This window comes from Myotis nattereri (genome assembly GCF_964212035.1).
Source record: "Myotis nattereri genome assembly, chromosome: 12".
NCBI classification, from domain to species: Eukaryota; Metazoa; Chordata; class Mammalia; order Chiroptera; family Vespertilionidae; genus Myotis; species Myotis nattereri.
Genome location: NC_138087.1, coordinates 26,304,106 through 26,331,293, shown reverse-complemented (window position 1 = coordinate 26,331,293; position 27,188 = coordinate 26,304,106). Strand labels below are relative to the sequence as shown.

Sequence of the window (27,188 nt, the reverse complement as noted above, 5' to 3'; positions counted from 1 at the left end):
CAATTATGTGACGGTTATTCAATGTCCTTTACAACAACAAAACTACGAATGTGTGTTTGCCTTGGTTGCTATGGCTCTCATATAGAGTTGAGTGATATCATTTCCCCTTTCTCATTTTATTATATGACTTTGTCTTTTATATTGTGAAGTAATTCAATAGATATACTATAGTGTGTTTTTACTGAAAAAAAAATAACTTATTCATTCATTGAACAAATATTTATTAAGCGCTTATTGGCATTCAGACATTTTGGAAGATAATCAATTATAGATACCGAAGTAAATATTTTATTCTTTAAAAATGTTTTTATTGATTTCAGTGAGACGGAGAGAGGAATAGAAACATCAATGATCAAAATCATTGATCAGCTGCTTCCTGTACATCCCTTACTGCGGATCGAGCCCAAAGCCCGGGCATATGCCCTGAGAACAGAACCGTGATCTCCTGGTTCCTGGGTCAATGCTCAAGCACTGAACCACACCAGCCAACCAAATAAATATAGCATTTTAAACTGATACAATGGACAATTCTATTTATATAAATCTTTGCTGTTACATTTAAATAAAGGGAAAACATTATAAAATATCTGCCAATTATTTACATAAATTATTCCCGAGGATGTCACTGGAAATGAACACAGGAAATATTTCATTGGGCTCAGGTTCTTTTATACCATTAAAACATGTGACAGTTCAGTAATGCAATCCAATATGCAGAAAATGTATTCATTTCAAGGCCATATGGCTGAATGACAGCCCTTGAAAATGTAAATGAATGATTTTTTTATTGCAAATTACATTTAATAAGGTAACAGATGAGAATTTTTTTGGACCAAAAGCAAATGTGCTTTTGCTTGAAAATATTTTTATAATCTTCCTGGTAGTGCAGTTCATATTTTTAAAGGTATGAAATAAGCAGGGTAATTAGTATTTCTTAGAAATGAAACATGATAAAGATATTATTTAAACAACCTCTTACAGGGAAACTGGAAATGAGGAAAATGCAGTTGAGTATAGTGGCAACAAGGTAATCTTTAATTTATGCCACTGAAAACTACTAAAACTGCCACACTCTCCCTTGTATTTCACATCTAACAGTTTCTTGTTGCTAACAGTGTCACAACTCAATTCAGTAACTAATGGGATGTTTAATGATGACGATCTTTTTAAGATGTTGTTTTTACTGATGAAATATTTACAAGAAGAAAACAAGTTACCACAATTCAAGCCAATGATACTGCCTTAGTTCTAGAGAAACCAGTGCAGTGAGGTGACCTTCCTGAAGACGCTTAATGAAGTCGGATATAACTAGCTTATAGAAGTCCTGGGGCAGCAAGAAGGCTATGGTGCTCCAGATGATTTTCAGGAAAGTTCTGTGACGTAGGGAGAAAATGTCTCCAAGCACAAATGAGTGATAGAAGTGAATTAGGAAGGGAGCTAAAAGCTGTCACCGGGAATACAGCAGCAGGTCCCCACATTAGCTGGGAACGAGGGAATATTTGGTCCTCTTCCTGGTTTTCTGACCTACATCTGTGCTCAGATATAGAGTGCTCATATTTCGTCTAGCACGGGCACAGAATAACCTGTGCTGGGGTGGTGTTCCCTGAGACTGTCTATCTGAAGTAGGAAACACACACGTCTGGGCACTAGGTGCAGGTAGCTCTATCACCTGGTAGGGGCTGTAGTTTTCTTTCTCAAGGCAGACAGAGAGAGAGCTCCCATAATTCAGTGATCAAACAATAAACAGCCCAATGGAAAACTAGTGAGGTACATGAACAATTCACAAAAGCAGAAAGAAATAAGAGTAAGTAGGCACATAAAGAGATGTTCAACTGCACCAATAGAAAAACACAAATTCAAACAGTAAAACACTGTTGGTAGAATTTTAAACTGATTCAGCCTTTTTGGGAGGGCAGTTTGGCAATGTCACAATACTAAATGCATATACCCTATAACCAGGAACTCCATTTCTTGAAAGCTTTCCCAGAGAATTATATGCCCAAGGACAGAAAGAAGAATGTAGAAGAATATGAATTGTAGCATGTTTGTAATAGTAAAAACTGGGGGGGGGGGGGGGGGGGGGAACGACAAAAACACGAAGAACTTTCAAAGGGGAATAATTGAATAATCTCTGAAATACAAAAAATGAAATGTTTTAAACTTCAGGAAACGCAAGCAGAGGACTGCAGAGGTGAGCGGGCAATGAACAGCTGCCTGTGCTGACTGCCTATGCAAACCTAACGCCCCAACGAACCACAAGAATTTGAGAAACCCGGTACTTTTTCAAGAAGTCTTCATGAAGAACATTTAAGTTGAAATTACGGTTTTTATGAAGTCTAGCCTTGGTGGTCTAACCATGAGGACTATGGCTCGGGCCATGCACTGCCCGGTACAGCAGCCACCAGCCACTCAGGCTCTGAGTCCTGGAAATGTGCTCGTCCACAGGAGATGTGCTCCCAGAGGAAAACACCCGCACATCCCAAAGAATCAGAGCTCTACAGAGGGATGGGAAGCAACTCATGACATTTCGTTGATTCCATGATCAAACAACAACTTTCTGTATATCCTGGATTAAACAAAATACTACATCTTTTCAATCATTTTCATGTTTCCTCTTCCTTTCTAACATTTACCTGTTCATTTTTAATGTGGCCACTCAGAAACGAGAAAATGACCTATGTAGCTAGCATTACAAGTTAACTCAGCGTCAATTAAGTCAGCGGTTCTCAGCCTGTGGGTCGCGACCCCTTTGGAGGTCGAACGACCTTTTCACAGGGGTCGCCTAATACCATCGGAAAACACATATATAATTACATATTGTTTTTGTGATTAATCACTATGCTTTAATTATGTTCAATTTGTAACAATGAAATTGGGGGTCACCACAATATGAGGAGCTGTATTAAAGGGTCGCGGCATCAGGAAGGTTGAGAACCACTGAATTAAGTCAACTCACCCCACTCTGCCTGGATTTCCTTATCTATAAAATGGGCTACAAAGAGAATCTACCCTCACAGAGTCATCAAGAATCAAAAGATATATTTTTAAATAGTTTTTATCATAATGGGCCGAACATACCAACTTGTCAAAAAAAATCAGTTGTAATATTCATTATTTAATTTATTCACCTTACAGACAACACTTACAATGGTTTTCAATGGAGCTAAACTTCACAACAAAAGCTAGGCGTGCTCCCTGCTGCTAGGAATAGACCATTAACTTCTAGAACACAAACAGTAAATAAAATAAAGGCAGATACCAGGGCAGGCAAGACGAGCTTCACAGGTGCAGGCAACGAGGCGGAGTAACGGCGAGACTTCCTCACCGCAAACTTCTCTGTAGGGATGGACTTCCCGGCAATTCTCTGCTTCAAGCTGTCCACCTGTCTGTGAAGAGCCCAGCCCCAGCGAAAGGTCATTAGGACACAGACTCTATTTACTTCCATGGTGTTCACGCCGTGTTCCCTAGCCTAGACCAATAGCAGCATCACGTGGAAACCTGTTCCAAATGGCAATGTTCAGGCTCCTCCCCAAACCTAATGAATCAGCAACTCCTAGGGCTGGTTGGCTGGATGGCTCGATGGGTGGATACTAATGTAAACAAATTACTTCCCAGAACAGCCTCTCAGAACCTTTGACACACTAATGAAAACGAAGGATATGTTAAACTGTGTTTCTTAAGTTTATCTGATCACAGAATACCTCTGATACACAGCAAAAGTTGACGTCTTTTGCAACAATACCCTCTTAGGAAACTGTTCAAAATGCGGTAGCAAAGTCCGAATAACAAAAAAAAAAAAAAAAAGTGTTCTCAAAATTCCTGCTAAAAGGATGCCATTTTGACTCTTAGCTAAATATATTTCTAAAGAGTTCCTGTGTTAAATAAGTAGATCAATTAAAGAAATATGAAGGTGAAGCATGGGAGCACGGTAAGGAAAAAAGATGATGTACTGTGTGCTCCTCTATACATAGGAGGCCTTGGTTACAGAAGTAGTATATTGCTCACCTGAATAAAGTTACCACATTCTCTTTAGTTGCTTCTACTTCCTCCTCAGGAAGCATGCTCAAAATCGCAGCTTTCAAGTACACATACGTTGCCTGGAGGCAGAGAAAAAAGCACCTGGTTATAGAAGAGCCGTAGGAACATGGCACTTCCACCTTGCAATCAGGAACGACCTAGAGGTCTTCCAGAGATGATATGTAAGAGGTATCAAAGAAATAACCGAAAATGACTCGCGATGCCTGTTCCAAATAAGATTAACACTTTTCACTGACTGCTGACCATTTTCCTACTATACAACTATAGCGCTCTTGGGTGAGAAAATGGACAAAATGAACGAGAGATCATTATCTCATTCCTCCCAGCTTCTCACAAATGGATCAGAATCAATGTTGACTATTATGAAAAGCTTTGTCATCAGGGCATTGGAAATTCTACAAAAACATAATCAAAACTATTGGTATTTAATAATTTGTAAATATAAGTGCAGTTCCTCTCCAGAGGAAAAGCCTCTGTAGAAAAGGACTCTGGATGGCTTTTAAAGTACGCAGTGCTGAGGACCAATAGTGGTCATACCACCCGGCACTAAATGCACATTTCCTCCTTTGACAGGTCTCAGTGGAGAGAACCATGTTGACATCATACTACTGAACAAACAGTCCTAATAAGTCCTGTATACTTATTAGCAAATAGATGACATTAATAAAAGCACTGCTCTTTACCTTGGACCATTTACTCTCTTTGCAAAGCAGGTCTGAATAGTAATACGCCTTCATCCAGTTTTGTTGGAATATATTAATCCACATCAGCTCCCAATAACAGAGATGGTGAAACTGTTTCCATTCTTCTTGAACTGAAATGCATTTTCGAAATATCTCTTGTGCCTATAAGTCAATTGCACAAAGCTGATCATCCAGATATTACACAAGGAGATAATAACCTAATGGAAAAATACATAAAACACTTTGTACAGAAAGAACAACATTATCCCTCACTAAACCACTCAAAATGATGCTATGTTCCTTTCCTCACATGTAATGATACAGTTCTTTTCTGCCTCTCTGTTTAAGTTTCTGAGGTGGCTGTGAAACTTTATAATGTGGGAATGGGGAAGTTATAAAATGTAGAAGTAAGAAAGATATAAAATGTAGAGGTCCATTAAGAAAAGACTCACAATAAAAGTCAGAACTTTCAGAGAGTAAAATATACCTTAAGCAAAGTTAAAGGCAATGGACAGACTGGGAGAAGATATTATCAGCCACATAAGTGGCAAAGGATTAATCTTATACAACAAGTTTATCAAATCTTCTAGAAACAGACAAAAAAACTCAATGGGAAAATTGTCAAAGATGAATAGGCAAATTAGAAAAATACATGAGTAACAAATATACATATGAAGAAACTAAAAAATATAAATTTAAAAATTAGCCCAGCTTGCCCTAGCTGGTTTAGCTCAGTGGATGGAGCGTCAGCCTGTGGACTGAAGGGTCCCAAGTTTGATTCTCATCAAGGGGACATGCCTGGGCTGTGGGCTCAAGCCCCAGTAGGGGGCATGCAGGAAGCAGCCAATCAATGATTCTCTCTCATCATTGATGTTTCTATCTCTCTCCCTCTCCCTTCCTCTCTGAAATCAATAAAAATATATTTTTTTAAAAACTAAGAGCTATTCTTAAAAAAAAAAAAATTAGCCTGGCTGACAGGGCTCAGTGGTTGAGCATCAATCTATGAACCAGGAGGTCATGGTTCAATTCCTGGTCAAGGCACAATCCCCAGGCGAGGGCATGCAGGAGGTGGCTGATCAAAGATTTTCTCTCATCATTGATGTTTTTATCTCTCTCTCCCTCTCCCTTCCTCTCTGAAACCAATAAAAATAAAAACATAAAATTAGGTTATCATTGGTTAGCCAAGAAAGAGGCAAAAATAAAACAGATCATGTCCAGACTGGGTAAAGAGCACTGGAAACAAGTATTCTATCGTTACAAGAGTTTAAATGGAATAGCCTTAAGTCAGGAGGGCAATCTGGCAGAATTGATCAAAATGCAAACATCTTTGACCTGGCAATCCTAATGATCAGCATGTCACACGCACGCACAGAAATATACATATAATCATGTTTACAACAGCACTGCTTATAGCAGCCAGATGTCCATCAACAGTGGACCGCTGTCACAGGTATAGTGCATCCATCCTAAGAAATGAAACCCAGCCATCAAAAGGAATGAATGAGAGTTACATACACTGACCTGGACAGAAATCCAGTATGTATTGTAAGTAGAAAATAAAACAAAGCAAAGAAAAATACATGTTTGACCCCATTTGTATAGCAGCCAATTGTTTGTGAGAATCCTATATAATAAAAGCCTAATATGCAAATCTACCAAATGGCAGAACAACCGGCAGAACGACCGGTCCTTATGACGCGCACTAACCACCAGGAGCTGTCCCCAGCCCGCAGGCCCCAGGACAGTCAAGGCGGGTGCCAGCCCGGGCCCCCTGATCACCCCACCAGTTGCCCTGTAGAGGGAGGCGACCAGCCGAGGCAGTGGGAGGTGGGGCCAGCGAGCAGGTGGTGCCAGGCTGGCCAAGGTGGGTGCCAGCAGGAGCCCCCCGATCACGCTGCTGATCGCCCCACAGATTGGCCCTGATTGCCGGCCAGGCCTAGGGACCCTACCAGTGCACAAATTTCGTGCACCAGGCCTCTAGTATTTATATAAAGGCTCTTCATCTTCTTCAAGGTAATCCTAACTGATAATAGACAAACATAGAAATTGACCGTACCTTCACTATGCCTCCCATTGGCTAATCAGCATGATATGCAAATTAACTGCCAACAAAAAATGGAAGCTAATTTGCATACTGCAAGCAGGGCGGGACAGTGCTATCCCACCTGCCCTGCCGCCATCCGGGCCTGCTATCTGCGATCCTGGGCGAGTGTGTGTGTGTGGGGGGGGGGACACGGGGGGGGGGGGTTGTCCCGTGTGAGACCGGACCCGGGACGGCTGGGCAGGGCAGCAGCGATCCACCGGCCCACCTGGGCATCCCGTGTGTGACCTGGGGCCGCATCCCAACCCCCAGATTGGCCCTACCCTGTGCTCCACCAGGGGTGGGGCCCAAACCCCCAGATCAGCCCTGCCCAGTGCGCAACCCGGGGCAGTGCCCCAACCCCCCAATCGGCCCCTGCCCAGTGCACGACCCGGGGAGGCAGGGCAGGCACCTAGGGATCAGCCTGCCATCTGCCACCCGGGGAGCAGGCCTAAGCCAGCAGGTGGTTATATCCTGAGGAGTCCCAAACTGTGAGAGGGCACAAGTAGGGCTGAGGGACACCCCCCTCGCCCCCAATGCACAAATTTTTGTGTACCGGGCCTCTAGTTAGTGAATAATTCACTTTGATGAGGAGCACACATGTAGTACAGTGAGGCTGCATCTCATGCAGGGGCTAAATTCCAAAATCAATATATAATACTAGAGACCCAGTACACAAAATTTGTGCACAGGTAGGGTCCCTAGGCCTGGCTGGCAATCCAGGCTGATTGGGGCCTTCCGGCTGCCAGACGGGGCCTTCCTTCATTCCACACCGCCCCCTAAGGATCAGTGCACACCACAGCAAGTGATCGAACTCCCGGTCTCCTGGTAGAACTCCCGAGGGGACACTTTGCATATTAGCCTTTTATATATATAGATAGAAATTGATAATAGTCAAGTTTTTTTTTAAATCCCTTAAATTGTCCACCTCTACTTTGTATACTCTACTATGAATTGTTTCATGTACTCTATGTGTAAATGTAGACTGTAATCAGTAATCTACTACATATAATAGAACACACACACAAAATTTAATGTTGGCTTTTCAACCACAGTTTTTCCTTTGCTTCTGTCTAGGTCCGTGGTCGGCAAACTGTGGCTCGCGAGCCACATGCGGCTCTTTGGCCCCTTGAGTGTGGCCACGAAGTTTCAATCGCACTAGACGTGCGAGCGCGCACGTGGTATTTTGTGGAAGAGCCACACTCAAGGGGCCGCAGTTTGCCAACCACTGGTCTCGGGCATACAGCTAAACTGACTTATGTTGAATGAGAATGTGATGCAACTCCACCACACAGATAACGTCCCAAGTAATTCCTCCCAAAGAAATTACCTCTTCTACGTTCCCTTTCAGCAGCTCTATTCGGGCGTGATAGAACAGCATGAGTGAGCCCTGTGGAGAAAGGAAGAGAACACACTGTTTAATGGTCGGCCTGACCAGGGGATCACGGCTGAAACATACACTTGCGATTCTCAGCGTACATTTGGAAACTGCTTCAGGAAAGGTGCCAGGAGATTCTCTGCTTCCACAAGGTTCACCTCTCCTGTCCCTGCAAATGTAACAGGAAAAGCCTCAGTCTCCAGGAAACATGGCAGACCCTGGTAATCAATTCTCCACAGTTCATTAACACGCAGCAAAGGACTATTCATGGAAAAGATGAAAGCTGTTCATTTCTTTGGAAAATATAGTAAGACAAGCCTCATCTGTGACTTTCATTTAAGAAAGCTCTAGGACGGACTAATTCTTAAGAACGGAGGTGGTTGTCTTAGATTCCCTAATTGGAATTTCCGGTTTTAATGGCAATATTAACTTATTTTAGCCCACTTTTTAATTTAAAAGGAAATCTAGGATGCTAACATAGATCCCCTTCAACAAGATTATAGAATTTTTTTTAGCTATGAACAGATTTTAAAAATTCAATGAAAGAAACCCTCCACCATCCCTGACAAATGCTACTATTTTCCACCTTTATTCATAAATAAATAAATAAACATATTTAGACTATTACCGCTTACTTATTTTTCAAAATTGTTACTTAGATGAAAGATAATCAACTGACAATGACATAAAATGTAGCCCAGCACTTACCAAGTATTAGGGAGATGTAAGTATGGAAAGACAGAATAGTCAAGCAGCAGAGTGGAGACCTCATGCTTCTTCCGGATGCACCTTCCTGTAGCTGCAGGAGCCCCAGTTCCTGTGGCAATTAAACGCATTTTAGAATGAGAAGAGCATGCCTGGAAAATCATATTTAGAAACTTTAAAACGCTAGCTCCTGTATCCCCACCCACCACAAAGGTGGGTTCATTTTTCAAGAGCTTAGAATAGTCATAATTCCTAGCTAGAAACAAACTTTACATTTTAAATTAGCATAAGACACTCTCACATAATTCTTTTATATCATGTGGATTCTAGGGAGAGAGAAAAGCAAAGCTCATTTCAGAGAAATAGTGTTATTTCTCTGATATAAATATTAATTTGTTAAAACATACTGAGGATCTAAGTAAAAGGCACTATGGTGGGTATAAAAAAATATGGTTCTATGTCTCCAAAGACCTTTCCATCAAATAGAGAAGACAGTAGACAAGCACATGATTTTATTAGAATATAGTGAGTGCCACGTGAAAGATGAATGGTCAAGGGGAAGGGGAATGATTAAATACAGTCTGAATAGATAGAACATATCATGAAGAGATCACCATAAGTACATAATGCCTTATGAAGAACAGATACAGTAGTGTTGGGGTCTAGCCCCAGCAGGTCCAAGGGTTCCCAAGGTGGGGACGGGGTCGGCGAAGAAGGAATGACACGGAGGCAGCATTCAGATGATCAGCAAAGCCAGGGTTCTCTAGCCAGGTTCTTTCTCTATTCTCCTGTTACATCTGTATTTATACCATTTGATTTTAACCCTATCCATTCTATTCCAAAGGTTAGGGCAGCCGTGAGCAAACTACGGCCCGGATCCGGCCCATTTGAAATGAATAAAACTAAAAAAAAAAAAAAAAAAAGACCGTACCCTTTTATGTAATGATGTTTACTTTGAATTTATTTTAGTTCACACAAACACTCCATCCATGCTTTTGTTCCGGCCCTCCGGTCCAGTTTAAGAACCCATTGTGGCCCTCGAGTCAAAAAGTTTGCCCACCCCTGGGTTAGGGCGTTTGTTATCTCCATTCCAAGGTCACTACTCTACAAGGAAGTAACTGAAGATTATCCTAAGTAAAGATTATGTAGCTTAAGCGTGATTGTTCGTAGTTAAGGTGATTAACTACCTGTGCCTGGCACTTAGTTAAGGGGTTTTACTGATTTATTCCCTTCCTTAGTCCTGTTAATCCCTAACTCCATGGAAAAATTCCCACCTGGGGAAACAACCTTTCTCGGAGAGGGGACCCTGGTTAAAACACATAGCGCTAAGAAGGGGAGCAAACATATTAAGAACAGTATGCCATATACGCCAGGTCCCTTGCAACATATGCTATGCAGATGTTTCTTCCCTGCAGCGACTGTGTCAAGCAGCAAGGATGGACTGGCTTCCAGCACAGTAGGATAAATAAGGGGAAAAATTAAAGGTTTTTGCCCTGGCTGGGTGGCTCAGTTGGGTACAGCATTGTCCCATAGCCCAAAAGGTTATCGGTTTGATTCCAGGTCAGGACATATATCTAGGTTGCAGATTTGATCCCCAGTAGGGGCATGTATGGGAGACAACCAATTGATGGCTCTCTCTCTCTTTTTCTCTCCTTCCCTTCCTTTCTCTCTTAAAAAAAAAAATCATTAAAAAACATCCTCGGGGGAGAATTTTAAAAATTACAGCTTCTTGTATATATTCTCATACATTTCTTAAAACCTGCTCTCCTAATTAACAGGGATGGCTTTTGCAATAAGGCAACTCTGATAATAGCATATTGGATGCTCTGATTAATAAATGTTATACGGTACAAAAACAGACTCATGGAAAACAAATGTCCTTGCTTAGTTTTATAGCAAAGCTTTTAAAAAAGACAAGTAAAGCCAAAATACTGCAGCTATGCTTGATCATGTGAATCATAAAATGTTAGACTTGGAAATCTAGCCAATTTCCTGGTTTTACAAAAGACTCTGGGGTTGTAAAAACGTTAAGGAAGCAAATGTGAACCACGCAAGTGTACTGAAGGTCCAGCAAGCACAACACAGGGTGGGGCAAAAGTAAGATTTTGTTGAGTACACAAAACACAGACTTTATTCTTCTATTATTAATTACTGCATTATTTTCCATCTGAACAACTATAAACCTACTTTTGCTCCACCCTGCATTGGTGAAATAAAAGTTTTAATTCAGAATTTAGGTAACAAAGGTAAAAAAATATAACATTCAGTAGAAAAAGCATCTCTAATTCCTAAAAGACATGATCAAGGGCCAATGGCTCTTTATCATCCTGCAAACAAATTGCCAACAATTGTCATGTTGGTCATGAGGACATGTTGCATTGCTCTACGATTCAGTAAATAACATTTTATCTTCACTGTCAAAACGGAGATAAAATTAAATTTGTACCCTATTTCCAGAAAATCCTATGAATTCTAGTAGTCTGATAATCCGTGCTGGTAAGAGGGACAGCATCTGTAAGAGAAAAATAATACAAGTGTACTCACATGTTAGTGTATCTCACCGTAGGTAAACGTTAAACTCCAAACAACTTCAAGTTTTAGTAATTCAGGAATATGAAAAATTAGAACCAAGTTGAAATCACCAGTCGTGTCTCAATCATCACTTACTACACAGGTTGCAATCATTACTTGTGAATTAATTTCATTTAGCTAAGACAATAATCTAAAAAAAAATGTTTAAAAAAAGGAAAACCTGGCCTTTTCAGCATGCTCTAAAGACAACGTGCTCCTGTCATGTGCAGTGATGCAATGAGGAGGCGGCAATTCCTCAGGGCCCACCGTTCCAAGCAAGGTTTCTTTTAGCATCCTCTTCAGAAAGCTCACGTGTGTTGTATTCTGCATGACCTGCAGGCACCACCAACGTGGACCGCTGCACACTACAGCCCCTCCCTGGGACACCCCTGCGAGCCGTGGTGAAGGGAAATCCTCCCAGTGCAGAACGTCCAGCACTGCACCTGGCTGTTCACTTTGCTCAGAAGGAGAAATGGCCGCATGTGTGACTTTATGCGATTCATGGCCTGGAGCCCGTGGTTTGTTTGGATGGTCAGGGGTTTGGGAAGAACATGATGGGAACATTGATGACAACAAGGCCTGTGGAAGAGGTGTGTGGATGGGCCTCTCTGAATGGGCAAAAGCCATGAAGACAGTTGTGCCGCATGTGCATGTTCACTGAAGGCTGACCTCAGCAGAGGAGGATTTTAATAAAGCGGATGGGGTGACCCATTCTGTGGACAGTGGTCAGTCTCCTTGCTCAGCCACCTCTGTCAGTGATCCATGGGCTCATGAACAAAGTGGCCATGGTAACATATACACTCGTGCATACGATTCCCTTTACCAGTTTATTTTCACAACAATTCCGGTCAAACCTTAATAAAATTCAAAATCTCTAATATATCACAATTTGACAACTATCTACTCCCAACGTTTCACCTCACCAGGAACATCAAAATCATTCCCCAAGTTGGTAACATTTCCTGGTTATTATAAATTTTAACCATAACTTGGGGAATGTCACTCCATCACCTATTTTTCATTTCAGAGCCATCATTGCTATAGCAACAATATTTCTGATGTGGAAATGGTACTGGATTCCTAGGCCTTCTTACCGAAAAATGTTATTTCTCCATTCAGAGTGCTATATGCTTCCCTTATTGTACAACCCAAAATTATTCTGAACATGTGCAGGACTTTACAACACCTACTGACCAAAGCCCTCACTGGGTCTCAACAGAAGAAAACTGATCCCACTCTACCACTGACCAACCAGACCCAGGCAGAGGGTCAGGGTGAGGTTCAAATACAGTACAGAAGGCACTGAAAACCTACGATCTTTTACAAACGATTCTGGTGGGTATATAATTATTTACTTACCAAATTAAAGGCCCCTATTCCAAGTTTGACACCCCCTTCAAACTCATGGAAGAACTGTTGCTCCACTTTGTTCTTCTGAAGTATATGCAGGATAGAAAGACATTCTCTGGATTGAAGACAAAAGTTAGAGCATAAAGTTATTATGACTCTGAAAATGATTAAGTCAAATTTCACACTTACACACCATAAAATAATTGTCATTGGCCAAAATTCTAGAGAATATCTAAGTGGATGCTGCTGTGTTGAGTTTTACTTTTAAAGCTATTGTGTAATGATCAGTAAGGAAAAATGGCACACTCCTTTCTACACTGTTTACCAGGACTAATCCTCTGGGCGTAAAGCAAGAGAGGTTCAAACACCAGCAAGTATGACCCAGGAGACATAGGACTGCAGAACCTCGGTCTCCCAGCCTCCCACAATGTGGTAGAGGGGACTTCCTGGGTGCGGTCCATTCCGCAGCCACCCCATCTTCCATCAACTAACTGAGATGCTACTGACAAAAAAAAACGCTTGAATTTCAGTGTGATCACCATAGTCTCCAATAGACCAAATGAATTAGAGCTTGTGACTAGGAAACACTGAAAGAAGAAAGCAAATTCCATCACAATAGCTCCATTTGTCCTCATTTTTTCCTGTTCCTCCAAGCAAATCTGACTGATTTCTCACTTTAATATCTTTTCTAAGCATTTCTCCCTTTCCCTTCACATCTTCAAAAGAGAAATGCAAATTAACTCAATGACAAAGATATAAAACTTATAATAACCAGGAAATGCTTACCAAATTGGTAAACATATTTTAAGGGTATTAAGAAATATCCAGATATTATGTGTTATGATGTAATTATAATGCATGCACCTATATTATGATGTGCTTAAGTCAAATTTATTTAACCTGAATCTAATAATCCTGTAGCTCAAACTTGCAGATTATAGGAAGTATAAGGAGCTATGAACTGAATTATGTCTCATCCCCCACAAATTCATAACCACCCAGTACACTGATTTGACGATTAGAGAAAATTGAGTAAAGTCAATAGATTAGTTCATAATACATTAGTTCATAAATCAATGTTAGTTTCTTGATTTTAATAACTGTACTGTGGTTCTATAAGATGTTAACTTTTGTGAAACTGAGTAAAGAATATCTGAAAATTCTTATAAAATTCTGAAATTATTTCAAAGTGAAAAAATTTTAAAAACACACAAAAGTTTAAAGGTCTTCGTACTTTAGGATTACAAAAAAACACTTTCCTATGTTTTATTAGTATTCTTTTCAAAATATTCTAATATTAAATCTATATGGAATTTATTTTTGCAGTCATTTTTTTCAAAATGAAGACCAATTTTCCCAAAATCATTTGTTAAAGTCGCTGTCTTCCTCCACTGTTCTGAAAGAGATTTATGTATGTATAGGAATTCAGTATATTTTAATACACACACGACACATCTGTTTCAAAACCCCATGTTTCATTCCACTTGTATATGTCTGTGCCATTATAAGACTATTTTAATTTCTTCAGTTTTTTAAGTTTTGATGACTAGAAGCAATCAATTTTAACATTTATTTACATCTTCTAAAAATATTTTGAGAGAAAAGCTAAAAACAGTTTATCAGGATCTCACAATTCATCCCCCTCCAGGGTTTTTGAATGGAATATAATTTTATGAAATCATTTTGGGTAAAAGTATCTCTTAAAATACTAAATGCTTCAGTCTGAAAATATACAGGGAAAAATGAAGAACACCAAAAATGGTAGCTATATGGATACATAAAGAAGACTCTAATATAAGACTATTTCAACAAAAGACTGGCACTGCATTGTGAGGTTTATAACATGCATATGTGTACTATCATCAGAATAGTATAAAAGACAACAGGTGGGATATGAAACTATACTTTTGCAAAGTTCTTATATTTTATATGTAATGGTACAATATTAACTCTAAGTTGACTGTGACAAGAAGTATATTGCAATCACTAGAGCAACTATTAAAAAATTAAAGACGGCTACAGCTGAGAAAATAGAAGGATTATTTACTTTTTTAATTTATTAAAGCAAAAGAAGGGAAAAAACCAATGAGGCAAAGTGAAAAAACAAAATGGTAGTCACAAGTGCAAACATATTGTCATACTGATAAAAACGAAGGACACAATGATGCACAGCTACAAGAAATGCAATTTAAATATTTTTAAAAGGTTTAAAGTAAAAGAATATTTACCATACAGACACTAATTACAAAATAGCATGAATAGCTGTATTAATATCAGAAAGAAAAAAAGATTTTAAGACAAGGAATATTATAAGGAGTTAAGTAGGGACAATTCATACTTATAAAAAGGTTAATTTATTGAGAAAACAAACCAATTAAAAATATACAAGCCTAACAACAGAGTTTCTAAATATACAAAGCAAACACTGATGTAACTAAAGGGAGAAATAAATGACTCCAGAATCAAAGTTAGGGAGTTTTAACATTGTGAGTAAATGATAAAACCACTAGATAAAAATCAAAAAGGATGCAGAAACTATGAACAACACCATGGTCCACCTTAATTGAACATTTGAAACACTGCAGAAATTCTATTGGACAATGCTGCTCTAGAGGCTGGGCCAAAGATATACCTGCCATTTTAAATTTATGAATTGTTTGTAGAAGAGAGACACTAAGATCACCTAAACATAAATTATCAGCTCATGTTCAGCTGTTTTCCCTTAAAATTACATTGAAATTTATATTCTGTTGTCCTATAGCAATCAATCAGTAAGCCAGAAATCAAGTGCATTTTTGCCAACATCAAATTAAAAAAAAACCCTAGTCATAAATTTTGAAGTACAAAAAGGTACATAGTACAGGAAAAACCACATGATCGTGGTCAAAAATACAAACTTCCAGTGGTAAGATTTAAAAAGCCCCATATTAAATTTTAACTTACTTATATATATGGTAACTCGTCCTAATTTTGAGTCCACCTTTGATGAAATTGATCATATTTTCATCCTGAAAACAATTCAATTAAATAATTAGATCATCTAGCAAGAGATTCTTAAACCTTCCCCACAGCTATGTAGCTGTGTGATCTGAATAAGATGCCACCTTTTGAGAACATCATTTTTAAAATTAAAACATTCTTATTGTTTTATATTTGAAATACCGTTTTGTCATTTTTCTTCCAAGTTAGAGGACAACAGGAAGGAAACATTTTTTAAACCCTCAAGTTACTTTAAGAAAGTAATTAAAGAAATAACTCTCACAATAAGGGGCCATATTGGTGAATCCAAACTTACTTTAATGAACTTTCTTCTTGGTTCAATAGAATCCAAAATGGTTGGCTCTAGGAATATGATCTAAGGCCTTTGCTGTCCCTGTCCGTCATATTCTAGTCAATGGGATTCGGTTCTTTTCGCACAGGGTATTTTAATAGACAAAGACCATTTATCATTGTGAGTGTCATTCATATATATTTCCAAACTAAAAATAACTGTTCTGGATTCTAAATTTTCTTGTCAATAATATAAAGTTTTGTTTTTGGGGGAAAATGCACTTCTCTTTGCCCAATGGTCATCAACCATCAAATTGGGGCAGTTGGCCTAAATGAATGGCATTTTGAGACTCAGCATTCTAAGGTTCCAAAAGTCTCTTTAAAAAGCCTATCAAATTAACTGCGTGAAGGAAGTTACTACAGGGTAGCAAAAGGAGGTTTACAGTTGTCTGTATGGGAAATAATACAATAAATAATAATACAATAATAAACTTTGTTTTGTGTACTCACAACTGTAAACCTACTTTTGCCCCACACTGTAAAATAGATGATGCAATGGAGATGGCCCCATGTTTCCCATTTCTAAGAACACTTTTCTAAGCTATTAATATCAGAAAGATGCTCTGGTATTTATCTCCTGTGCACTTGAACATCATCTGAAGCAAAAGAAAAGTTGACTTTAGTTTACTAATTTCATTAATTACTTAAATATTTAACATTTAAATTATTATAATATTAATAAATACAAAATTCACTACACAATTTTTATCATTGTATTTTAAGGTATTTTATGATTACACAAATTGCAATAATGGCCAGAAAAAAAAATGTGCTTAAATTAGATTAAAATCTGCCTCAAATAAGAATATTTTATTTCATGATTCACCAAACATTGGCTGAATGCCTGTTTTACACTAGGGCACCCAGATGCAAAATTAGACGAAAGCAATGCAATGTGTTGAGCAGCGATTCTCAACCTGTGGGTCGTGACCTCTTTGGGAGTCGAACGACCCTTTCACAGGGGTCGCCTAAGACCATCGGAAAACACATATATAATTATATATTGTTTTTGTGATTAATCACTATGCTTCAATTATGTTCAATTTGTAACAATGAAATTGAGGGTCACCACAACATGAGGAACTGTATTAAAGGGTCGTGGAATTAGGAAGGTTGAGAACCACTGTGCTAAGGGCTGGAGGAATGCATACGATGGAGACATGCACAGCGGGATGCCATAACAGCACAAAGGTGGGAGGGCTGGAGGACGGGAGGTATCGGTGCTTAAAGCACATGTGTACACACACACACACACACACACACACACACACACACACACACTGATTAGGAAGTAGCCTGGTGAAGAAAGGCAAAGCAGATGTAAAGTTTGCAAGCAAAGGAAAATTCAGTGGGAAGGTGAGAAAGCATTACAGGTCACAGGGTGCTTGGCCATCCTCAGCACTGCTGCAGAAATCTACAGCAAAGGGAATGACGAAGGAGTAGGAAAGCCACCTCTACCCAGGCCACTCGAATATGCAACATACCTGCCACCTGAGGCCCTCGGGAAGAGGAGAGCGGGGAACTAGGGGAGACACTGGTTTAGTTTGGAAAAGCCTCCTCCATTTCTGGTATTCTAACACAGAACCACTGCTGTAGTCCGTGAGAGCTACTCAAGGCTGAAGCAGAGGAATGACAAGGTGAGGCGCTCATCTTTGAGAGGGAGCTCAATTGCACAATGGAGAACGAGCGGGAGGTCAGAGAAATTAGAGAGTCACGGGGCTGCTGTCCAGACCAGGGAAGAGCTGAGGTGCACCTCCACTAGACAATTATAGTCAGAAGGAAGAGGAAGAGATGGAGCTGCTAAATCTTCCAAAGGTAAAAGAGGCATGACCATGCGGAAGAGGAAAACCATGGATATCTCCCGGACGTTTGATTACAAGTATCCAAGCATAACATAAGCCTTCAAATCACAGATGTGGTTGTCAAATCCCCATTAGGGAAACACATCAGAAAAAAGCGAAGGCCTCCGTGACTAACATCATGTTTATTTACTAAGGCGGGAAGACTTGTTTTTAATCAGCCTTCATAATATGGTGGATTTTAAGAAACAGGGTCATGGGCCCAATGGATTCAATTTTGCCAAACCGGGATCCAACCTAAGCAGTCGCCCTCCAGTAAAAGAGAAAAGCAATTCTCAATACGGTGTGAAACGCTGAGATTGAGGAAGGTTCTTTTCATATTACAGCTGAATTTCTACCTCTTACAATCTCCACCCCACGGCTGCCCCCACGGTGCCCATCACCGCCACCCATGCTTTTTAGAAGCATTGGAAGATACAATGATAGGTACTGGTGGCAACGGTTCCTCGAGGTGAAATTAAAATGCCTCCTAGGGAAATGAGTCATGGTTTTGTTAGTGACTTTTTAAAAATGCTTATTCAGAGGAAGAACTAAAAGCAAGACAGGGGAATGAGAATAGGGAGAGGGAGAAAAATAAAATCTGAAGTATGCATGAAAGGTGTGGCTCTTGGTGCATGCATAACTGAGCTCTGCTGAAGCAGCTGATGCAAGAAGGGAATGGCCAAGGATTAGGGAAGCCTTTTATGCCCAGCCCACTGCTGTGTGCAGCCCTCTACCAATACGAGCAAGCACAGGGGGAGAGAGAAGCTCGGTTTTCATACAGAGGAGCATCCTGGAGTTAGGTGTGGTACTTGCAAGACAGTTTCTTTAAAAGGCAGTCGTTTCTAGTAGACTGCAGTTTGAAACAGACTGTACATGTGAATAGGAATAAAGCTCCCTGGTTTATCAGAATAACAAGTATCTTTCATTGCAGCTCTAAGTCAAAAGAACTGAAGCGCTGACATGGAAGGAGCCATGTTTTTCTATGGAGTTTTGGCAGGCTACCCTACCCCAGCAACATGGACTCTAAAGCAAAGGTTCGTTACCTGCACAAAGGTGAGTGCTGCTTTCTGTAGGAGACACTCGGCATAACAGATTTCGGCATGCATTTCCTCTAGTAAAAGAAACAAATAAAATCATATTAAGGAAAATCCCAGTGCACAGTAATTGCTCTGAGATGTTCAGAAAAGACTGGTAGATAAATGAGCCCAAGAGAAACGCAAAACCCTAGATTGCCCTGATGCTTCCGTAAAAGTGGAAAGATGACCTCCGTTCTCAGTCTCTCCCCAAGATTTTCCCAGAATGTGCAAACTGGCTCAGGAGAGTCATCTTATGGTTCCACTCAAATGTGAGGGCAAGGAGCCGGGCCATTAGTGTCAGGGACCCGAACTCAGCTCGTAAGAGGAAACTAAAATTCAAAAGCATTAGAACAAAAACAGAAAACCACTTCATTTTAATAATAATATTCAAGTTTAACACAGTGCAAAAACTGAAAAAACTAACTTACATTTGTGAATTCTAGCTTCTAAAATATGAAGGTACGATAATCATGGCAATGATCAGACACATCAGTAACCTAAAAACAGCCATTCTCTAGAGCTCCGTGAGAAAGAACTGTGCTGCGTGCACACGTCACGGCCCCTAGACACAAAAGACATGTGAAAAGCGCACGAGCCAGGTTTTAGGCTGTGTTGATGGCTGTGACACCGAGCACGGGAACAAAGCCCTGGACCGGGGGCTCTGTGCAGCATGTATATCCCGGGGGCCCGTGGAGCGCCTCCAACACTGGGCCTGTCTGCCCAAACAAGCCATTACACTTGCAGAGACTGGGGAGAAGTGGGGAATCTTTGCATTAAAAACATCAGTCGATTCCTGTTTTACCCCTGAGATGCAAATGGGTATTTTATTTAAGTAAATGAGCTTGGGGTGTTTAACAGCCCGGGTTGGAGGAGAGGCTCTGCCAAGTACTTAGCGGTAGGGCCTCCAGAAAGCTCCCCGGCCTCTCTCTGCTGGTCTCCTCGTTTGTACGGCCTGGCTACAAGGTCTCTACTGCGGAGCTCGGAAACCCCGTGAGGTGCTGGTGTGGAGCTCATCATTCCGAGAAGCACCTGATACATAAATAAAGCAGGACTTTTGTGTGCCGTAATGAAAAATAGGGTGTTTCTGTGCTAGTGGAAAAGCTGTTGAATTAAACTGGATAAGAACTATTGCTTTTATTTACACACCAGACCCCTGACCTCTGTCACACACACACACACTACACACCACTGGTTTTCACAAATGGGTTCAACGTCCTGCCATGCTCATATTCCACAGATTGAATGTACAAAAAAAAGCAACTCTGCCTCTAAGATTCCCCCACGAGCACCCATAAGGACGGGCCGCACTTGAGTGATGGCCTGTGCACATCCCAGCAGCATCGACAGGGTCTCAGTCCTTCAAAACACCCCACCTCCACGTGTGCTTTTGGACTTTCCCGGCGTATTCAGTCGATAAAAACTGGCAACTTCTATTTGTAGAGTCACCTGACTATCCTCTCCCCCGGGTACACTTGTAACGAAGCGGGCATGGTTAGGAACTATTCACTTTGAAAGCCTGCTCAGTAACCCAGACGGTTGGCGTGGGGCAGGTGCTGCGGGGGGAAGCTGCCCTTGGGCGAGGAAAGTGCAGGCCACCTGCAGGGGTGCCTGTGGCTGAAGCACCAGGTGTACAGGGAGGCGTGGCCACTGAGTCTGGAAATGTTAAGTCAGAGCTAAATCATGGACAACCCTGAATGTCAGAGTCAGGGCTCGATTTGGGAGGCAATGGCGAGTCCTCGCACAGATCTGGGCAGAAGGGTGTCAGGGTCAGAGTTACGTTAAAGACAGACAAATCTATCAGCAGCTGAAGGATGAAAGCAGAAAGCAGAGATAAAAGGCAAGGACGTTTGAACTCCATGTACTATACGCACATATTCTTCACATTAAATCCCTCTCCCATCCTAAGCACTGCCTATAACTATGTGTTCCTCAAGGCAATTCAAAAGCCATTCAGGGAGACATGCCAGCCACGAGAGAAGGAAGGGTGTGCTCCATGTTAAACCCATGAAAAGTTTAATTAACTATATTTCCTCCTGCACCCAAGCAGCCACTCAAGGATGTAAATGAAAATTACCAAGAGGAAAAACAAATCACACGCTAAAGCTACAATGTTTTGACATGCTCCCTTGAACACAAAGTCTGTTTGGATTGCACTGGCAGCCAAATTCATTAGGAATAAATGCAACTTAATTTGTGAAAGTCTTATTTCTTCGATGTCTTAGTTCACTGAAGGAAATACCTTCATTTTGCATTGAAATGCTAGCTAAGCATGCCTTTGGGTATAAAAGTCTAAGTAAGCCTATATTTCAGAATAGGCTATCGTCACAAGTTCACTTATTTTTTTAACTTATGATTATTAATTAATTTTTATTTTTTAGAGCAGTTTTACTAGTAGACTTCACAGCAAAATTGAATGCATGGTACAGATTTCCCACATAGCCTCTACCCCCACACATGCATAGTCTCTCCCCCTATCAACAATCCTCCCCTCCCCAGGGATACATTTGTTACAACTGATGAATCTCCACTGGCGTCATAATCACCCAAAGTCCATAGTTTACACGTGATCTCACTCTTGGTATTGCACATTCTCTATGTTTGGACAAACGTATAATGACATGTATTCACCAGGATGGTATCCTGCAGGGTGCCTCAGTGCCCTAAAAATCCTCCCTGTTCTACCTACTCACGCCTCCACATGATCCTCCCGCAGCCACGGATCTTTTCACACTCTCCGTAGTTTTGATTTTTACAAAATGTCATATATTTGGAGTCATACAGTATGTAGCCTGTTCCGATTGGTGTCTTCTGCTTAGAAATGTGCATTTAAGGTTCTTCCATGTCTTCCCATGATTTCATAGCTCTTTCTTATTCTTAGTGCTAAATAATATTCCATTGTCTGGATGTTTATCCACTCACCTACAGGGAGACATCTTGGTTGCTTACAAGTTTGGGCATTTATGAATAAAGCTGCTATAAACATTTATTTGCAGGTTTTTATATAGACACGAAGTTTCAGCTCTTTGAGGAAATATTAAGGAGAGCGACTACTCGATTGTATGGCAAAAGTATGTTTAGTTTCCTAAGAGACTGCCAAACTAGCTTCCAAAGGGGCTGAACCATTCTGCATTCCCATCAGCCATGAAGGAGAGTTCCTGAGGCTCCACATCCTTGCCAGCATTTCCTGTGGTCAGTGTTCCAGATTTTGGACATTCTAACAGGTGTGTAGCAGTGTCTCATTGTTGTTTACTTTTTAATATTTAGTAAAAAGTATTCCAGATTTTCTAAAGTGCTATGTCCAAAGACATAATAAAAAGATCAGAACACAGCACCATCTATTTTCAACATCTCTAACGCGGAACAATTCAACATTTCCCTTATCCGTATATGACTCATTCAATGACCTTTTCTACACGTCTACAGGAGAAAGTTTAGGTTACAGAGGAAAGAACTACGGCTTAGAGAAAGGTAGATCAGGTTTGAACCCTGCTCTGCTGGGCCATGCGCTTAAACTTCTGAACATTAGTTCCTACTCCACAAAAGGAAGTTACACAGATTAGATTGAATAATGCTAACGAAAGCATCAAGAACAATGTCTGACACATAGACATAATGGGGCATTATCACTATTACCTTAAAACGATGATTATTACTTATACTGACACTAAAAATACTGTTATTCTTCCCAAAACTAAGGTAAAAAAAAAATAAAAAACCCTCAAATGTCAGCCTTCATATTGGGAAAAAAAAAAAAAGGAAAGCTGAAGGCAACAGGCCACTGGAGAGAAACCAGATAGAGGAAAACAGAAAGAATACAGATGAAAGAGTCAAATTTCTTCAGGGCCCATTTAAATTCCCACTGACCGACTTTAGTGGCCTTTAGGATTACTGGGGCCAATTTACATCAATGACCCAAAGATGGAAAATATGAAGCCATATTCTACCCAAAATCAAGGGGATAAAGAAAATTCTTATGGGTTCCTACAGGTTTTTTTCTGGAGAAAAAGGTAGTGGGCTCCAGCTGCCTGGAGTGACACAGGAAATGCCGTTCTGTTCTGTAATGGTTTAAGGGTCGACATCCTACCCTTTAGGAGCAAGTCCCATAGGCCTCTCCTGTAATCAGTGCCTAGCCTCACATCTTACAATTGTTCCCAAGTTCTTCAATGTCTACAACAGGTTGGTGATAATGTTCTTCTAACAAAATAAGACCTCACGATACAACACATTAAAAAACTGTGTCTGGCCCTGGCCATTTTGGCTCAGTGGATAGAGCATCAGCCCATGGACTAAAGGGTCTCAGGTTTGATTCCAGTCAAGGGCACATACCTCAGTTGCAGGCTCAATTCCAGATCCTGGTCAGGACATGTGTGGGAGGCAACCAATAGATGTGCCTCTCTCACACCCATGTTTCTCTCTATCTCCCCCTCACTCTCTCTAAAAATCAATGGAAAAATACGCTCAGGTGAGGATTAACAAAAAATAATAAAAATAAATAAAAAACTGTGCCTGACATACATGTGAAGACCAGGCATGACTCCGACAGAATAGTTCTGGCCTTAATCAGCCACAGCCACTTCCACTATTGGAGTTACCTCTTCCAGGGAGTCAGTTTGACATTGACAACACGTGCACAAATTCTCCTTGGATGGCAGAGCTTTACTCTAGGCTGGCCACATCTGAAGAACATGATTTTCTCCTCTGCAGGGCATCTGGGTGTTCTTTTCTTAGAAACAATTCTGACTAGAGTGTCACACTTATAAAACAGAGCTGATCAGGGACCTTCTGCCCTCATCTCAGTGGGAACATAAAGGAATTGACAACAAAAACAGTCATTCCTTTCCCTCTCCAACTAATCAAAGTGCCATGGCCATTCCCGGATTCTCGAATATTTCCTAAATATTCACAAACCAAACATCGTCCATATTGTGAAACATAATCGATGTTTTTTTTTAAGATATCAGAATTACTCCTTTTAACCTTGAAAACAATTTAATAGCTTGCAGAAAAATAGCAACTCTCATACATGGGTGGTAAAAATATAAACTGACCTAACTCTATGGAGAAAACATAGGTAGCATCTATAAATATTAACAACTTTCAAATCCTAAGTCCCAGTCATTTCACTTTTAGGACTTTATCCTCTGAAACACTTACAAAAATGTATGAAGACATAGGTTCTAGAATTTTAGGACATGCTCCAGCCGGGTGGCTCAGTTGACTGGAGCATTGTCCTATACACCTAAATGTAGCAGGTTTGATTCCCAGTCAGGGCACATACCCAGGTTGTGGGTTTGATCCCTGTGGCAACTGATTGATGTTTCTCTCTCACATCAATGTTTCTCTGTCTCTCCCTCCCTCTCCCTTCCTCTCTCTCTCTCTAAAATAAATAAAAACATACGCTCGGGTGAGGATTTTTTTAAAAAAGAATTTTAGGACAGCATCATTTGTAATAGTGAAAAAATAAAAACAATTCAACTGTAATTCAATAGATAAAACCAAGTAATTTATAGTACCCCATCCAGTGGAGTACTACATAACTATTAAACAGAATGAAATACAAGTTATATATACTGACATGGGAAAACATCAATATCCCAAAAAATAACATTGTAGAACAATATATACTGGTATATTATGTAATTCTATGCTTGCAAAAATGATTAATACTTGAACAACTACAAACACCCCACATCTACCTTGTGTATATTTATATATATATACAGAAAAGTCTGAAAGGGTTCAAAACCAACTCCTACCAGTAGTTACTTCTGGAAGGTATGATAGGGAAAAGAAAAAAGACATTCCATCTACTTTATATGATATGTTTAAGTATTGGCTCTTACGGGCATGATCCTGTTTTGATTTTTCAAAGGAAGGAAAAAACATAATCTTTTAAATGACTCTTACCTTCGGTCATCTGTTCCAATGATCCTCTAGAAAGAAGACTTGAGAAAGATTCTACAACCGTGCTTTTTTTCCTATATCTGCATAGAGTAAGCAGGAGGGAAGGAAAGAGGAAGAAGAAGTAACAAGAAATTAGCCCGAGCTCATTTTCACTCGACATTCACTTCAGTCACAATCACATCAGAGAGTCATGAAGGCAGGCAGAGCTCAACACTACCATCCCCAGGGCAGAGACCACCCTGGGCAGCACTGCAGCCCCACCTCCCAGCACCGGGCTAGCATGCGGGGGTGCTCAACCCCTGCTCGCTGAACACGTGAGTGGACAGACCCGCACAAAACAGTGACCCCAACCTGCCAAGCACCTCCCCAGATCTGTGGCTGAACTCAGCATTTCTGTGGCAAGACTCACCACAGATGAAGAATGAACTTAAGAGTGCAATATTTGAAAGCTCTCTCTTCATGTGCAGGGCTTGCCACAAAATTAGGGAGTATGTAATTCCACCAGGGTTAAAATTCACCAATGCTAGCTAACAGCTTTTGCCAGGGTCTTTCTATGGACACAGAGCAAAGATTAAAATAAAATTGGAAACCCATCTCATTTTCACCAACCCAAGTGTTCAACTACATTTTTTGTAAGCAAATAAAACATGCCTTTCTGAATTGGCAGCATCCCCTACAAAGAGAAGAGTGTGCCTTGCTTGGCCTGGGTCGGGTTGCGGTATGTAAACTCACCACAGGGAGACCCTGGAGCTGCCTGCTGCTAACCCCACTGAAATCTCAGCCCTGCTGGGCACTTCAAGTTACCACACATGCCCCTCGTTTGGCCAAATGAGAAGCGTACTCTAATTCCTAATAGGAATTTTGGTCTCTATTACATAAAACTACATGAGGCCAAGAAAGCTTTGAAGCACAAGTCCTTTTCTTACAACTGTGGCCAACTTCCAACAGCTCTCAGTCAGGCAAACCGCATTCATTTGCTCACACAGACATATAGGTTTATAGTCATATCTCAAGCATGTAATTACTGAGTTCATACTTTTGGCAGGTTTGCAAGGCGTCCCTCATGGCAGAAATGCCATTTTGGATGTCCTGTTGCTCGAAGGTCATGATGGCCTGCAATACCACAATGGTACTGTAGCCCAAGGCATGGTACATGCTGTCCTTAGCCCTGGGGGCGACACAGGGAAACAGCACATTTCAATTCAAACTGGAAAGCATTCAGGTCTAGTCCGATAGTCATCATGAGAAATCCTAATACATGCATGTCCTGACTTTCACAGTGATAATCTTTACTCCTTTGCCACAGTCCCTGAAAGCATAGGAACTATAAAAGACGGGCCCTAAAACACTCCCGTATCAAGGATTTAACAATTTAAGCTCACACAGGCAGCACAGAACACTGCAGGCTGAAAGAAAAAGAGTCGAGATGCTTGTCCCTGTTTCAGCACAAGGGGGCAGCCTGCAGGTTCATTTCCTAGAGAACATTTCAAAGCAAACTGCTTTTCCCCAGTTGAACCAAGGGCAGTGTGCTGCCTTTCTTTAGCTCTGATATCAGTGCTACAATAAAAGCCACTAGAAATATATTTTGTGACGGATTCTGATTTTTTTTCAAAGATAAAGACTCATTAAAAATTGTCCCCTCTCTGCCCTAACCGGTTTGGCTCAGTGGATAGAGCATCAGCCTGCGGACTGAAGGGTCCCAGGTTCGATTCCGATCAAGGGCATGTACCTTAGTTGCGGGCACATACCCAGTAGGGAGTGTGCAGGAGGCAGCTGAATCGATGTTTCTCTCTCATCGATGTTTCTAACTCTCTATCCCTCTCCCTTCCTCTCTGTAAAAAAATCAATAAGAAATACATTTTTAAAAAAATTGTCCCCTCTCTGCCCTAGCTGGTTTTTCTCAGTGGATAGAGCATCAGCCGAAGGATCAAAGGATCCTGGGTTTGATTCTGGCCAAGGGTATATACCTTGGTTGCAGGCTTCTCCCTGCCCTAGGCCCTGGTCAGGGCTTGTGTAGGAGGCAGACAATCAATGTGTTTCTCTCACGCCAATGTTTCTCTCTGTCTTTCCCTCTTTCTTCCCTAAAAAATCAATGGAAAAATATCCTCGAGTGAAGATTAACAACAACAAAAAAAAACTGTCCCCTTTCCTCTCCCAGCCAGAGGCAACATTTTTGCAATAAAGTTAGGTAGGCAGACAAAAGCACATTTTAAACTCCATCTCTAATCTAAT

General features: G+C 40.7%; 1 protein-coding gene across 2 annotated transcripts in view; it reads right to left on the bottom strand.

The window, feature by feature from the left end:
* The window catches only part of TTC39B (tetratricopeptide repeat domain 39B), a 120,949-nt gene that overhangs the window by 21,254 nt on the left and 72,507 nt on the right, over nt 1-27,188 (bottom strand). For both annotated transcript variants that reach the window (XM_081103038.1, XM_081103039.1), the window contains 12 exons: nt 25,993-26,124; nt 24,960-25,036; nt 19,020-19,087; nt 15,749-15,813; nt 12,815-12,920; nt 11,331-11,396; nt 8,888-8,996; nt 8,281-8,348; nt 8,132-8,191; nt 4,722-4,883; nt 4,006-4,097; nt 3,260-3,386 (listed from right to left, as the gene is read on the bottom strand). In XM_081103038.1, the coding sequence (XP_080959164.1) occupies nt 3,260-3,386; nt 4,006-4,097; nt 4,722-4,883; nt 8,132-8,191; nt 8,281-8,348; nt 8,888-8,996; nt 11,331-11,396; nt 12,815-12,920; nt 15,749-15,813; nt 19,020-19,087; nt 24,960-25,036; nt 25,993-26,124 (1,132 nt within the window). The remainder of the gene's footprint in view (nt 1-3,259; nt 3,387-4,005; nt 4,098-4,721; nt 4,884-8,131; nt 8,192-8,280; nt 8,349-8,887; nt 8,997-11,330; nt 11,397-12,814; nt 12,921-15,748; nt 15,814-19,019; nt 19,088-24,959; nt 25,037-25,992; nt 26,125-27,188) is intronic.